Raw genomic sequence first — 15,667 nt, 5'->3', positions numbered from 1 at the left:
TATTTTTCCCTTCGGCAGACCTGAAATCATAGTCGTGTAGTTTTCCGCTCTTATAATATACCACGTGTATGTGCGATGAATAATTTCTATCGGTCGACGATCACCGGATTCGTACTTGGTCGATGAACCCTCCTGGAATCCTCGAAGATTACTCGACGTTGCGTGGCAAGTGGTGAGATTTCTACCGTCGTACCAAACTACTAGTAATAATGTGGTAACTTTTCGACGACTCCTATTAAGGGAGGCATTAAGAGGAGCTTACACTGTCAAACGTGCAGGATACGGTCGTCCTACTAATCGTTAAGTTAACGTGAAATGGGTCTCACGACTACGGTGAGCTCGCCGGTCGAGTTCGGGCTGCGCGCTATCGGGATTTGGCCGGGGGCATCTCGCAGCATCTTATACCGGACTTTCTGGACGATCTCCTTGGGCCTCGCTCAAACATTCCAATTTAGATACATCGCCGGCTGCATCGAAACTGCTAACTTTCTCGATCTGGTGGACAGCGTCAGCACCACGCTGCCTTACAGTCTGCTCTGTTTGAAGCTGGTTATCCTCTGGCAGAATCAGAAGTAAAAAATTTCGTTACGTAGTTTAATACAAGCTGAATTTTTTTTACAAATATTATCATCAAATAGTTATTTATCAGAGTGCATCTTTTTTTTAAGGTAGAAAATTAACGGATTAAGAGTAATTAAAAACTATTTACCTTGTTTTCGCGCACGTATACATAGGAAATTTGCGTGCCCAAGTAACATATTGATTTATATACATTTTATATAATTATTGATATGTTTTCTAAATGTATCTAATGTTTTATAAACACTTTTATAAATACTTAGAAAACGTATATAAAATCGGTTGTGTTACTAGGACAGTTACAGTTTTCTTTTATTTTGCAATTTACAGTTAGAACTAATCTCATTACGTACATACATGTGTATATGATGGTGACAATCTTTTCAGATTATTTAATGAAATTTTGACATCAATGTCGCGAGATTGGTGCAACTGCGGCGACGTCGACTTCAACATGCGCACCATGACAAATAAAGCAATTCTTTCTCATCGTTGTTCATTGTTGATTATTGGAGTATATTCATTGGCCGTTGTAATGTATGTTTCCGTCATAATGGAACTTAATAACATCGATAACGGATCCAGCAAAGGAGAGAAACAGCTTTTTCTTAAAATGAAATTTCCCTTCGTTTACGAATTTTCTCCTGTTTGGGAAATCGTAATGTTTGTTCAATTTTTACAGCTGTTGAGCAACGCCTCGGTAATTGGGATGCTGGATGCACTGATCATAACATTGGTAAGTTTTTGATGTGTTTTCGAGAAGAGCAGTAAAAATTTAGTAGCGTAAATGCGATGATTCTAATCTATTTTGTATTTGAAAATCAATGTTGAAAGTCTCAATTAATTTGATTAGATATTTAAAATTTACATACTGACGTGCTGACTAGAGGTCGTATCACCGTAAAAATTTGCTAGTTAATTGTTTCTTACAAAAATTTTATCAGTTTTTATAATACGATTTATTGGACGTTTAGATATTTCATACAAGCGGACAGATAGATATTGTATGTCGTGGGTTGCTTGAACTTTTTTCAAAGGACTGCAAATATAAATCGTATAAGGACGCAAAGAGCGCTATTATCCGCAGGCATCAAAGTGTCATTGCGTTCTCAGATAATATCGAGAATCTTCTCTCTTACATTGCGCTAATGCAGTTTGTTACGAACACACTTGTCATATGTGGCATAGCATTCGTGATCGTCATAGTGAGTCTCTTTTGTAAATATCTCGCGTCAAATAAGTAATATATAAACGTAAACGAGTTATAAACATTTAATATGTACGTACAGCATAAACATTTTTTCAATATTTCAGTCGATAGAAAGTGGCAGAGGATATGCCATATTATTGAAATCCTTATTCTTTTACATTGCTATCACTTTGGAGGCATTTATCTTTTGCTTTGCTGGAGAATATCTCAGCAATAAGGTTTAAATTAAATTTGCCATAAATATATAAAAATATATTTTTACTTTAAACATGTGCGCGCGCGCACCTCCCCTCCCCGCACGCACGCATACACACGCACAGATAATTCTTTTATTATACGAATCTTTCAGCATGGTAATATAATCTTCAGGAAACAAATTTTTTTCATAATATACATATATCTGCTTAAATATTTTATCTTTATTGCTACTTCTTTTCTCTTTTATTTTTACAGAGCAAGTCAATCGCAAATGCAGCTTATGAGACTCTTTGGTATAATGCGAAACCCAGCGAAAGTCGAATTTTATTGATTCTAATATTGAGATCGCAGAAACGACTGACTTTAACAATCGGGAAATTTAACGATTTGTCTTTGGAAGTTTTTGCGAATGTAAGATATAAAAATGTTGTCTTCTGGACACAGGATGTTCTTTCTAATATAATATATAAAATACTACATTTCAGATACTGAAAGCTTCTGCTTCTTACGTATCGGTGCTACTTGCAATGTCTTGATCAACAAAAAGATATCAATTACGAAGTCTGCATAAACATGTACACATATTTGCATATTATATACGTATATTATATTATTTTAAGTCATTATGTGCTACGTGAATATTTTTTCTCATATTTTATCACTTGTCGTTTTCGTACACGTTCCGCTTATCTCTTCATAAACTTCGAGAACGAGACGTAAAGATGTACACGTTATAATTGTTCTCATCACTTAAAAATATATAAAGCAGTATTTCTCTTGCTGTGTTTATCATTTGCATCATACAAAGTTCTGTTAAATTGCTTATCGAAATACTTTTGTCCGAGATGAATGTTAATCCATTTACACATATAAATATTATTATATATAGCGAAGTATTATATTATCAACTTTAGACTCCCGATCCGCATTCACTTCAAATCGTGCACATCCGAACCGAAATTACATGTCAAAATAATTTATTTTTGGCTGTTGCATTTTCTTATGCATCTCAAACGACTAGTCGCGCAAATTCAGTACCATTTTCGGGAACTTATGTCTGTTACTTTCTTCAGAAACTTCCCTTGACGATGGTCATTGCGGCGATCTTTGCTCTTGTACTGTCACGCTGCAACTTTTTCCCTGTTTCCTTGCATTTTTAAAGCAAATCACCCGCAATAACGGCGACAGGCGGTTTTCCTATTCCGGAAGTTACCAAATAGCACTCTCGTCGATTCTTCGCTCGTCGAGGGCTGCAATCATTGTTCGATCGTAGTAATTTTTTTCTGCATTCCTAAGCACATGACGAAAATACACGTCTAACGTTCGCGATTGGTCGGTGGACGTTAAGGTGGGGCCGTATCTTCGTGTTAACATCTCGAAGCTCATCCTTCAACGAGTACGTGAAGCGACCGTACGCGAAGCCTCGTCAGGAACTTACGCTCGTTTCGTTCGGCTCTGTCAATAGAGTGAGCAAAAAACGTGGACAGTTTTATACGCGATGTATCCGACCAGTACTGTCAGTCGACCGGTCGAAATCGGTCTCCGACTTACTGGGATATGGCCGGACTCTTCGATTTTCTTCAGACTGCTTTGGACGTTGGTGATGGGAACAGGGCTGATCTTCCAGTATCATTACCTTCTCATACACTTTAGCACCAAGGAGCTGCCGAATCTCATTGACGGTTTAAGTACCACCTTGCCGTACAATCTCCTTTTCATCAAGCTGGTTGTCCTATGGGTTAATAACCGGTACGTTCCTGCAACATTGTAATAATTTTAGGAAGTGTGCTATTTTCATGTTAAATTAAGAAAAGAATAATGATACGAGTAATACGTTGATTGTCAAGCAAGATCGTTTTAAAGTTTTTTGCAATTTAAAGCGCTTATTTTTCGGGTTATCTATAATATAAAAACGAAATTAAAACCCTAAAAACAGGTTACATAAAAAGATTTTATGTTATAAACATAATGTAAATGTTATAATTTTTTTACTGCGTATTGATAATACAGTGCAGCAATTCGAATTAAGGCAGCCAGAATTTTCTGTTTTTGATGAAGAGGAAAGAGAAGAGCTTGGCAATCGATTTCGGCTTTTTCTTCAGCTCTTTGCGAGCTGATAAAAGCATATTTTCCACGACACGCCGTAAATATAGATCGGTGTTGCAACGCGTTGCGAAGTATTATATTGCAGAATATTCATCGACATCCTGACGGCGATGTCCAACGACTGGCACGAGTATCCCAACATGTACGCTATGATCGACAAGGCGGTCCTCGCGCATCGCTGCTCGAAATTGACCATCGGTGTTTACTCGACAGCGGTGATGCTTTACAGTACCGCGTCCATCAACTTTCGCAAGCAGACCGACGATGATTGCCGAGAGATGCTGATAAAGATGGAGTTACCCTTCGAATTCTGTGAATCACCAATCTATGAGATCGTGACGTGCGTGCAATTCGTTCACCTGATGGCTGTGGCTTCCGCCATAGGTATGCTTGACGCATTAATGGTTACATTGGTGAGTTGCAATCGATATTTACAATTTTTTCTTGCGCGTTGCAATTATTACTATTTCCATAATTTTATAATGCATGAGTATTTTTTAATAATAAAAGAAATAATTCTTTTTATTATTTTATTATTAGTAAAGAAGTAATTTCTCTTTCTCCGCTGTAAAATAAAAATGTAGTATCAAACAAGAAGATAACTCTACTGGATTTAATAGACGGATTTAATAATAAAGATTATTATAATAAACAAATATTGAGCACGTATATTAAATATTCTGTATTCATGTGTTATTTCTAAGAAAACTGTGTTTTGAAAATCTTTGTTTTTTTCCGATTAATATCCTTCGAGAATAAAAAGTTCTAGAAAATGATAATTTTAAAAGATGAAAAAGATTATATAAATATAAGTAACTAATAATTAATTAAATCAATGCTTTAATTTCTTTAAAAGGTAATAAAAATATTAATCAATAACTAAACAAACAATTGTGCCATGAATTATTGACCAAAATGATATTGAAAAAAAAAATCGATACAATATTGTATTTTTTAATTAAATCGCGATGAGTATAAATAGCACTGATGAAAAGACAAAAGGAAAGACAGGTGAACAGAAGCTATACCAAATAACACAAAGCGCAGGCGCAAGTGATAACATACGTGTCATGCGTGAGGCGTTTCGACCGATAGATTCTTGATCTTGATGTAGGGACGATCGATGCCTCAACTTTGTTCCCTCTTTTACTTGAGTCCATTGAAGAGGGAGACTCGCGACCCTGCGGTTTGTTCGCGTTATCGATCTACGATCCATGTACATGCGAACGTTACGTTGGTATTTACGTTAGATTCCGCGCTTGGGTAGGAATTTGGCCCCCGCTTCCGGCTGCTTCACGTCTCATATCGCAAGGTGGACAAGACCTTATGATCACATTTCTCTTTGTTCTGATATTTTACCACGGGCCGGCTGGCGTTTCCATTTATTTCAAAGACGTTAACACCTAAAAGAAGTTTGAAACAGTCAGCTTGGCCATCTGTTCCCTTTCGGTTCCTTTTTTAAGCCGCGTATATATGGTTGCATATAATACGCATGCATATTTCTTTTCTTTTATTTAATATACTGATAAATACGTATGCTTAGTATAGTTAAAGTTACATGAAAGATAAATGATCGTGGTTATGCAATATTTTTCGACATAGTTGAAGTATACTTAGGTATATATTTTTGTTTAGCAGCCATGTAACTGAATAATTATTAACATTATACAGATGCTGCACATTGGTGGACAAATAGATATTATGCAACAAGAAGTGGAAAAGATTTGCCCGAAGGATAACGAATATGATTTGCCCACTGCCTTTGTGAGATCCTTGATCAATAAGCATAATAAAATTATCGCTTTCTCGGACAGCATTGAGAGTCTTTTCTCTCACATCGCGCTGATGCAATTCTTTTCGAATACGTTGATCATATGTTGCATCGGATTCCTCATAGTAACTGTAAGTATATCCGAGATCTTCAAGCGTTCGTTTGAAATTTTGTTTTTTAAATGCATATTTAAAATTCTCTCAATGCACAAATCATTATACTTTACAAAAATTACGATGTCAAAGATATGTTTAAAGATGATATCTGTACATACATCTACACAGGCATATTGGAATTTTATACACCTTATCAGAAAAAATTAATCAGGTTTTAATCTTATTTTTTGTTGTAGTTATTTACACGTCTTATCTGTTGTACATATTTTTGTTTCGAGTACTTCATCACCCAAAAAAAATATTCTAGTTATAAAGTGAAATTTCCTCTAATCCCATATTCTAAGCGAAAACTTTTACAGAAAGAATATTCCTCTTCAAATAAAGTGAACTGTTCATCTATAAAATCTATTAGATATTATTTTTCGGTTTTCCTCTTGTATTAAGAGGAATATGTTTATTTCAAGCGGAATGTCCTCTTACGTGCAATATTAGTAATACGTAGTAGTAATAAAGCAAAGTGTATCGCTGCGTTCTGTCGTGACGATTCATGATTAAAGTGTTGCGCTGCAATTGCGAAAACAGACGCAGTAAGGCTGCGTTCCGTTATTCATTGTAAATATTGAAAAACTACAGTAGAAATAATGTGAATTATAAATATAGATTTACAGTACAAGATTTGTAAATGCAAGACGAAATTATTCTAATTATTAGAATATTGTGCACAGAATATTTTCCTCTTAATTTCAGAGGATACCTCTTGAAGCCATATACAATAATAAAATTCTTTAAGATTTAGCGGATTCCACTAACATTAAAATTATTTTTTTTTTGGGTGATGGTATTCAAAATAGCAGAGATCTTAGACTTATTCATATTCACTCAAATTGCATGCATAAACACGAATCTCCACTCAAACCGCAAGCAAAAAATAAGTAAAAAGATTTCTATAAATGTATTGGCATGACTTCGATCTCTTCAAAGAGCTATCTACCTGGTGTCTGTGAAGTTAGCACATTTTGTTAATTTTTAAAAAATAATAATAGCACTTTCCAAGTTTTACCGTTTCTGATAAATATTAAAAAATGTTCCGCATTTTTATACCAGTACCAAAAAAATTAAAATTAAGAATGACATGCTAAGCACGGCACATCTCCCTCTAATGTATTATATTCTATCAAATATTACGACATCTGTCAAGTGTTCCCGTTAATTCTAAGTTAATTTCATAATTATACATATGGCGTTTAAAGACAAAAGTGCAACAATTAATCGTTTTTACATAATCCTGAGTATCTATGGTAGCCGATATTCGACGGAAAGGTGTCCTGTTGACAATTTTCGATTTTGACGATAGTTCTGATGACTTGTTTCGATCAAGTTCCACGCGAGTGAATCATTTTCAAAAGTTGTTCCGCTTTATAAACATTTTTTAAACAATTTTTACTTTTCCCGCCAGCATGGCACTCGATAGAAATGTGTTGTGCTGATAATTTTTTTTCGACACCGGATATCCTCGATCTTCTTTATTTTCACACAAGACCGGCCATTGTGGCCCCCGTGAGCGAATTGCACGATAGGCACGATGGTGAGAGATGACCGCTTGTTGTCCGCGCTTCTGAGATCTCTGCCTTGTAGCGATCATCGAACTGTCTTTCTGACCGTTTTCTTGACTTGCAGTCTTTGGGCACAGGTGAAGGCATCAGGATGTTAGTGAAGACCCTGTTTTTTTATATTGCTATTACTTTGGAGGCGTTTATCTTCTGTTTCGCTGGTGAATATTTGAGTAATAAGGTGAGTAGCCCCGAAATTATTTGTCGGTTTAAAAAGATTGTCTTTTTTAATAAAAAGATCATCAGGTTGCGTTGCCGATAAAAAGATTGGACCGATACAGAGAGATTGCTCGCGTGAAAATGAAGCACTGCGTACACGGAAAGAACAATTTTGCTGAATCCAGATCTGAAAATAATTTTTGTTCAATAATAAAAATAATTTTGTGCAAAAGTCAAAGTGATTGCTAAAATATCAAAATGTTTTATAGCAATTCTTATCAGCTTTAACATATCAACAAATTATTTTGATGATTCAACAAAAAATTATTTTCAGATCTGTTTTTAGCAAGATTTTTAAACCTTTCAATAAAATCGTTCTTTCCGTGTACGTTTTTTCGCATGTTCGTCATTCACTGTTCATCATTCACATTTTAGAGCCAAACGATCGGCAATGCTGTATATGAATCTGTTTGGTATACTCTCAAGCCTCGGGATTGCCGTATTTTACTATTTGTAATAATGAGATCGCAAAGACGGTTGACGATCACTGCGGGAAAGTTTTTGGATTTATCGCTGGAAGGATTTACAAACGTAAGATTTCAATAATAGAGTTATTGAATTTTTTTTTATCGGTACACATATGAATTAATAACAATCATTTACGTTGTAATATATGTTCGGTCTCCATTATGTTTATACGTTATGTCTATGTTAGATGAATATAATGTCATTTTTATTATGAGAGGTGTGGTAAGAATAATTTTATATTTCACATATGATATCCAATTTACTTTAAGGCTCTGTTTACGGATTTAAATTAGCCATTTGTTTGTATCTGTAAATGTGCGAATATATTATAAGAAAAACTTAATACCATTTTAAACAGGACTATAATAAATTAAAGAGTACAGTTGACAGTAGATATATCACGTGAAAGCCATTTTACATCTCACATTTATTACGTACTATATGTAATTACTGTTAAAAAAATAAGTAAATATAATTTATATTATTTACATCGTTTTCAATGATTATAATTTTTTTTATTATATGCGCAACAAACTGATTTATTGCATATTACTCAATTTTTCAGAGTTTGAAAGCCTCCGCGTCGTATATATCTGTTTTATATGCAATGTATTGATGCTGAAGGAACTGTGTATACACGCTGTGAGAAAGTCACAGTATTATTTATTACCTTTTCTATAAATTAATTGTAATTATTTAATAAACGTCGTGGATATAAATCAAAAAGCATAAATTATTGTAAACAATAGTTAAGATAAAAAGCCAAAGACGAGCGAAATAAAAATATCATTTCATGTTCCATGGAAAGGTTTTCTTGCTGAGAACATGAGGTGATATTTTTTCGCAATAAATATCTTTACAGATTCGGGGGGAGTAGGTCCTATAGATGCAAGTTAGCATTTATTTGGGTCGCGACGGGGAGGGGGGTAATTTATTAGATGCAAGCGAGCATCGGTACTCATTAAATTGTTTAACAGCGTGATGATACAGTTCTATTTCAATCAAAGCTGCGTTGAATCCGAAAGTAACGGTACGCAGTTCGTTGAAGCTAGAGTATGTAAAATCACATAGTTATATTGAATATTAACTGACACCTGTATTTCGCTCGTCTTTGGCCTCTTATTCCGACTATTATTTACAATAACGAACTGGTAATTTATTTATTTATAAACTATTTTCTTTCACTAAATGTATTTCAGTTGATCCTATGACACAGATAAGGGATAAAAATCTTATTAATATGATTTACAACATTATAGTTACGTTATTTAATGTTAGCGTATATCGTGTATTTCTCGTTAGATAAAGGATTTAAGTGATGTATATGTATAAGCGGATAATACAGAAAATAAATACAATAGGGGATATAAAAGTACAAAAATATTTGAAAATTGTCATGCTATTAGAATTAAGAATTTCTTAAATTTTTTCTTGTCAGCATAAAGGAAAATGATTTTGTATGTAGTAAAAAAAAATATTTTTCAAATGAAAATTAAAAATTTGGAGATCTTGTATAGTACTACCGTTCTTCTGTAAGAAATTGTCACTTACTGTGTGCGGTTGGAAGCACATGCGCGCAAACAATTCGCGTTTCTTCTACCATATTTTTGCGTTTTTTCAAAGAGCCATTATTCTAGATACGTGCTCGCTCCCACGAAGCGTAGATGAAAAAGCTGTTTCCTACATTATTCAAGCAACTAATTTGTCCCATCGGCGACATTTTTTACGATAAAATAAGGCAATCATTGTATACCGTTCGTAATCATCGCTCAATCGTTGCAACTTTAATCCCCTGTGTCTCATGTAAATGACCATAACTTCTGTTCTCAGTTGGATGCAATTGATCGGTGATTACTTCTATGGCTGCGTTTAGTCGGCGAGCCTTGCGTGATCAAGTTGCTGCTCTAGAGTCGTTTTAGAATCGTACGCAGCATTGTAGTCCGGTATTGTAGTCTGTGGCTTTACAATAGCAGTGTTGACAAGTATATCTCAAGTTACAATTTCGGATAACACACGTGTCGAATTTTTGACCGCAAACTTTACGTAATACGTACAAATTAATATACCGGTATTGGAATACTTTGATATAAAGTGCCAGGACGCGATAAAATGACGGCTTCAAGCACTGTTGCTCTTTCGGTGCAAATTGGTCTTCGGTTTGTTGGGATTTGGCCTAATGCACCGTATGCGCTGTTGTTTCGAGGTGTTTGGATACTGACCACCGGCATAGTACAGACTTTCCAATACTGGTGGATCATTATTCACTTCGGAACCGACGACATGTCGCATTTGATGGATGGTTTGAGTGTTACTATGGAGTATAGCGTGATGTTCCTGAAACTAATTATTCTGTGGTTAAATAGTCGGTAAGAGAATATTTCTCAACTCGAAGATGAGAATCGAGTTGATTTGTACAGCTTATTCGTTCCTAAAAGTGACGATCTTCATAGCAATATTGTTTCTCTTTTTAATAGAAATCTTATGTCTTTTATTTCATCTTTTCAAGTTTTATATTTCAAAATATAAATAAGAAAGAAGATACCTACAATAATAAATTTAATCCAGATTTAAATGTGATTATCTGTAATCTTGTTGATTTTTATTATGGCGATAACAACCATCGCTATTTTATTGCAATAATATTCAACTATAATCGAGTTTATTGCTGTCGCTTAATCATATTTATTGCTATATTTTCTGCTGTATCACTAAATGTATTATACTTAAAAATCACACCTGTTCCTTCCTGGGATCTATCTTCTTCCATTGCTTTTATTGTGTTCCCATCTTAGTGCAAATCGTGTTTTCATACACTCGAATAAAATAAACTGCCGCAGTATATTTTACGACGCTCTAGCTACGATGGCTGCAGACTGGAAGGACGCCGCCATCAGTGACATGCTCACGATGACGAGCAAGGCAAATTTATCGCGGCGCTTCTCCAACGTGATCATCGGACTTCATTCGGCAGCGGCGTTTTCCTACGGTATTGGCGTGCTCGTATCCAATCCCGACAATTACGACGGTGATGGAGTTGAAACGCCCGTTCGTGAGTTCACGCTGAAGCTACAACTCCCGTTCGAGTGCAACGAGTCGCCGCGGTACGAGGTCGTTATGTGTCTGGAATTTCTTCATCAACTGGCATCTTCCGCCATGACCGGCATACTGAACTCTCTGATCATCTCGTTAGTGAGTGCAACCTGCAAAAAAAGTCTCTTTTTAAATTTTTATTTTTTATCCTTAGTTTCACAGAGAACTATATAATGCTATAATATTTTAAAATACATTAAAATTGAACATTTGTTTTTATGAATTTTTTCTTATATTAAGGTCCCAAAGTATTTTTCACATATGTTACACTTCGTGTTTTATATTAATAATCGGGGGAGATGGGGATCCTTCGTACACGGGGCACATACATACATTCAGTAATTCGGAAAGAATCGCGCAGATTCGGAACACGTCTATATATATTTAGTTAGTCTTATTGCGCGGCCATATGCTAGTAAAATTTCATATTAATCGGATTACGTAAACTAACAGAGCAGGATATTACATGTTTTAGCGCTGTCTGAGTAAATTTTCCAAAGTATTTGACAAGTAATTTAAGATATCTTTGATTAAGGTTATAAACAAGAACAATATTTTTCTAGTAAGTAAAATGTCATAAAATTATACTTTAATCATTTATAATGTAATCGTATTGTTAGTGAATTCTATAAAAAATAGCGTAATTATTTTTTTTTGAATTTGGGGTAAATTTGTACACATGCATGAGGGCATCTTTCGTATATGTATATATTATTTTGTTACTTAATTTAAAAAATTATTTTAAGCGTTTGAATTTTGATCTCAACGTTGATTTAAATACTGATTCAAAGAAATTTATTTTATTAAGTTTATTTTATTGCATAAGTTTATAAAAAATGTTTAATTACTTACTACAATTACCTACGACAAGATTGTTTTTATTTAAATTTTAATTGTCAATAAATATTTAGAATAATAATTTTAATGTTTTATGTTTATATCCGAAGCTATCTCATGCGTATATAGGTACTCTATTATATGTACAAAGCTACTCCGCCTGAGGGGTAGAGTCGTATGATTTTCAAGTTTTGTAAAAATCATCTGCGTTCAGTTATATATTAATTTATTATTTTAATTGCACGTTTTTATTGTAGCTGGATATGTATACTATTTATTGATACAAACTTAAGTAGTGTAAAAGCATTTAACACAGTTTGGGAAGCAAAACTTCCAAAAGCGTACGAAGGATCCTCATCTTCCCCTATAATAAGAATAACTTATTTTTTATAGTACTCAGTTAGCAATTGTTATCTTCGATAATGTGAAATCTCTTTATACATCACGTACTTTTATAGAATATGTGCTTTCAGATCCTTCATACAAGCGGCCAAATAGATATTTTATGTGATGCATTGAGAGATATCTCTTCCGAAAAGAAGAATCAACGTTTTGCTGTCTCCATTATGAAGGAACTGATTGGCAAGCATCAAAAAATTATCATCTTTTCGGATAAAATTGAAAGCATTTTCTGTTACATAGCACTAATCCAATTCTTGTCAAGCACATTGGTGATCTGTTGCTTAGGGTTCATGATTGTAACAGTAAGTAATAATTATTTGAAAAAATCGATGAGAAATGATTTGTGCCTCGCAGCGGTAGCGATCTATATAGCAGTTCGATGTTGCAGTCGATCAACACGCAAGACTCCGATACGATCGATAGCTCGGCATTAATGAAAGCTATTGTGTTTTACATGGCCGCTACGGTAGAGGCGTTTATCTTTTGCTTTTGCGGAGAATATCTCAGTGCCAAGGTCGGAACGCAAATCAAGACTCTTACGCTTGTTTCGCATTGTAGGTCAATTTACGCGATTTGCCCATTTTTTTTTGGCGATTTTAAACGGCATTTTCATCGTTAAGAAAGCACGACTTTAAACAAGAAGTTAAATCCTTTTTTTTCTTTTAATGTGAATGCGTTGCAATGCGCTCCTAATATGATAATATTACGTGTCATATATAAATTTCTTTAAAAAAGTCTAGTTTTTATGTAATCAAATAATGGTTATTTAAATGTCTGTTACTTATATTACTTAATTCATAATTATTTAAATTAATATCAATGATTCTGTAATTATTTAGAGAGTACAGAACGTACTTTATTAATAATTCTATTATATGATAAATTATTCTTTTGTACTGTACGTTATAAAAAATACTTTTGAACTGTTGTTTTTTTTATAGTATAAATGAAGTTTTGTTGATTTAGTCATTTATTTCACTGACAATACGACATTTTTGCGACACTTTTTTAGAGCAAAATGATCGGCGATGCGGCGTACAATTCAAACTGGTACGACTTCAAACCTAACGAAAGCAAGCTCGTCCTGTTTATAATATTGAGATCACAAAGAAGGCTTACCATTACGGCTGGAAAGATCATGGACCTGTCACTAGAAGGATTCACGAGTGTAAGATTCCAATACTTTTTTTCTATTTATAAGATCCTCATTCTGATGGATCAACAAATGTTATTTCAAACGATCGCAATATAATTTAATCACTAAATGATTTTAGAAAACAGTTTTTTAATTGAGATATACGTCTATTTTCATAGAAACATTTAATTTATATGTAAACAATTCATTAATTTTTAATTAATTTTTTCATTATACTATTATTTTATATAATTTTTTTAGATTATAAAGGCCTCTGTTTCGTACATATCAATATTACACGCGATGTATTGAAGTTCGAAGAGAAGCTATTTTGTTTAGATGCCCATTAGGTGCAGCTAAAAATATTATTAGGAATTTTTTTTAATGGTTCTTGTCGGTATCTATGATAAATCGACAATAATTATGCAAATTAAATGTAGACAATATGCGATGTATTAATTTACTTTTCGCAATTGATAATAAAACTTTTAGGTTTTCGAGATTGTTATAATTGCACCCCAGTGAGAAATGGTTTTCAATTTGATGTCGAAATTATATCCACGTCAATTCGACATCGATTCGACATCGAATTGGCGATCATTTCTCACTGGGACATATATATTTAAACCTAAACATTTTCTTTATATGTCATATAAAAAGAATGATTCAATCATTTATACTATACTTTTGTTATATGTTGCAAGAGTGCGAGATTTGTGCACGATTTCAATCGATATCATTATCAATATTGCATGATGGTTACATTGTTCATAACAGTGTCTACATATTATACATATATGTTTAAAATATGACATTCTCAGCTGCCATTTGAACATGGAATTGGTTTGTTCTGATTGCATTTGAATTATGTATGAGAAAAAATATTGAAAATGGGTAACAATTAAGAAGATGCGTTTTCCTCATATCGTGTATGAGTAAAAAATGGGTAATAATTGAAATTACTGTAAAAAATGAAAGGTTGGTGAAAACTTGGAAGGTTGCCATGTGCGTCAGCGAAAACAACTGTAATCTCAAAGACCTGTCATGCGTCGGTTAGCCTTCATTAACGATGACGATATTATGTGTAACTTAATTTAATGGACACTAATTCATGAATTTCAACAGATGAAATTGAGAAGTTAAACATTAATAGATTGATCGCATTTTTGCATTTAAAGGAGATTTGATACAATCTAAATCTTGATGTTTAATTCTATATTTTGAATAAAATGGATGATCTGTACAATTAATTCCTTGCTGAGGCGTGAGGATTAAAGTACCAATGTTTTGGTACTTTAAAATTTTTAATCAATGAGTGATGAAAAATGAATTTTATACAACAGTTTAATTAAAAATAAAATTGGAAAAAAGAAATAAATCCATGTCAAAATCTGGTTTGCACCTTCAAAAGTACTATCTGTTTGATGAAATTTTAAGGAAGTAATTCTTTTTGTACTGTATTTTATTGGCAAAATGATTCATCTTTAAGTACTGTTAAAGTTGGATAATTTGCAGAAAACAATTCAGGAGAAACATCCGATGTTTATCAATTGGAAGGGCATTATAATGCGGACTTGACTGTTTGACGTAAATCTAGCGTAAACTTTGAGAGCCAGAGAGCTGAGTTGGGATTTTCTATTGCACTGTCTGTATTTTCCTAATATTGCACTATCAGATTATCACATTTGCTGATTATTCACACTTAAAATAAGATAATTTCCCATCTTTCGAGGCCTTAGAAAATTATATTTCGAAGTTCTTCGACGAGAAATCGCGCACTATTCTATGACTATAGCATTCATATGCTGCTTAAACATTCGAAAAAGATGGAAATTATTTGGTTGATTAAATAAGTACTTTTGTATGGCAGACAGCTGACTTTTAAAAAACCAGACACAAACTTTTTGCACTTCCCACAATACATTT

General features: G+C 33.7%; 3 protein-coding genes across 3 annotated transcripts; all 3 read left to right on the top strand.

Moving 5' to 3' along the window:
- The first annotated feature begins 303 nt into the window (after positions 1 to 303).
- Positions 304 to 2,775, top strand: LOC105454008 (odorant receptor 4-like). Its single transcript, XM_011696317.1, has 6 exons — positions 304 to 572; positions 967 to 1,315; positions 1,554 to 1,784; positions 1,894 to 2,007; positions 2,243 to 2,398; positions 2,473 to 2,775. The coding sequence occupies exons 1-6, from the start codon at positions 316 to 318 to the stop codon at positions 2,521 to 2,523; spliced, it is 1,158 nt and encodes a 385-aa protein (XP_011694619.1). The 5' UTR covers positions 304 to 315; the 3' UTR covers positions 2,524 to 2,775.
- Positions 2,776 to 3,485: 710 nt separating this feature from the next.
- Positions 3,486 to 8,968, top strand: LOC105454006 (odorant receptor 13a-like). Its single transcript, XM_011696315.1, has 6 exons — positions 3,486 to 3,736; positions 4,179 to 4,506; positions 5,765 to 5,995; positions 7,658 to 7,771; positions 8,185 to 8,340; positions 8,843 to 8,968. Exons 1-6 carry the CDS (start codon positions 3,486 to 3,488, stop codon positions 8,891 to 8,893), a joined length of 1,131 nt encoding a protein of 376 aa, XP_011694617.1. The 3' UTR covers positions 8,894 to 8,968.
- A 1,613-nt stretch (positions 8,969 to 10,581) lies between these two features.
- Positions 10,582 to 14,082, top strand: LOC105454005 (odorant receptor 4-like). The gene is made up of 7 exons (XM_011696314.1): positions 10,582 to 10,643; positions 11,115 to 11,466; positions 12,678 to 12,786; positions 12,892 to 12,908; positions 12,995 to 13,120; positions 13,619 to 13,774; positions 14,003 to 14,082. Exons 1-7 carry the CDS (start codon positions 10,591 to 10,593, stop codon positions 14,051 to 14,053), a joined length of 864 nt encoding a protein of 287 aa, XP_011694616.1. The 5' UTR covers positions 10,582 to 10,590; the 3' UTR covers positions 14,054 to 14,082.
- The last annotated feature ends 1,585 nt before the right edge of the window (positions 14,083 to 15,667 follow it).

Source organism: Wasmannia auropunctata, unplaced genomic scaffold, assembly GCF_000956235.1.
Source record: "Wasmannia auropunctata unplaced genomic scaffold, wasmannia.A_1.0 LD335989.1, whole genome shotgun sequence".
Classification (NCBI taxonomy): domain Eukaryota; kingdom Metazoa; phylum Arthropoda; class Insecta; order Hymenoptera; family Formicidae; genus Wasmannia; species Wasmannia auropunctata.
Note: the sequence above shows the minus strand (reverse complement) of the source record. Positions and strands in the feature narration are given on the sequence as shown.

Excerpts from the sequence above, each read along its gene's own strand:
- LOC105454008 (XM_011696317.1), top strand. The coding sequence starts at position 316 with ATGGGTCTCACGACTACGGTGAGCTCGCCGGTCGAGTTCGGGCTGCGC. Across the intron at positions 573-966 it reads ATCCTCTGGCAGAATCAGAA|ATTATTTAATGAAATTTTGA; the intron begins GTAAAAAATTTC and ends CAATCTTTTCAG. Across the intron at positions 2,008-2,242 it reads GAGAATATCTCAGCAATAAG|AGCAAGTCAATCGCAAATGC; the intron begins GTTTAAATTAAA and ends TTATTTTTACAG.
- LOC105454006 (XM_011696315.1), top strand. The coding sequence starts at position 3,486 with ATGTATCCGACCAGTACTGTCAGTCGACCGGTCGAAATCGGTCTCCGA. Across the intron at positions 3,737-4,178 it reads GTCCTATGGGTTAATAACCG|AATATTCATCGACATCCTGA; the intron begins GTACGTTCCTGC and ends ATTATATTGCAG. Across the intron at positions 5,996-7,657 it reads TCGGATTCCTCATAGTAACT|TCTTTGGGCACAGGTGAAGG; the intron begins GTAAGTATATCC and ends CTTGACTTGCAG.
- LOC105454005 (XM_011696314.1), top strand. The coding sequence starts at position 10,591 with ATGGAGTATAGCGTGATGTTCCTGAAACTAATTATTCTGTGGTTAAAT. Across the intron at positions 10,644-11,114 it reads ATTCTGTGGTTAAATAGTCG|TATATTTTACGACGCTCTAG; the intron begins GTAAGAGAATAT and ends AAACTGCCGCAG. Across the intron at positions 11,467-12,677 it reads ACTCTCTGATCATCTCGTTA|ATCCTTCATACAAGCGGCCA; the intron begins GTGAGTGCAACC and ends ATGTGCTTTCAG.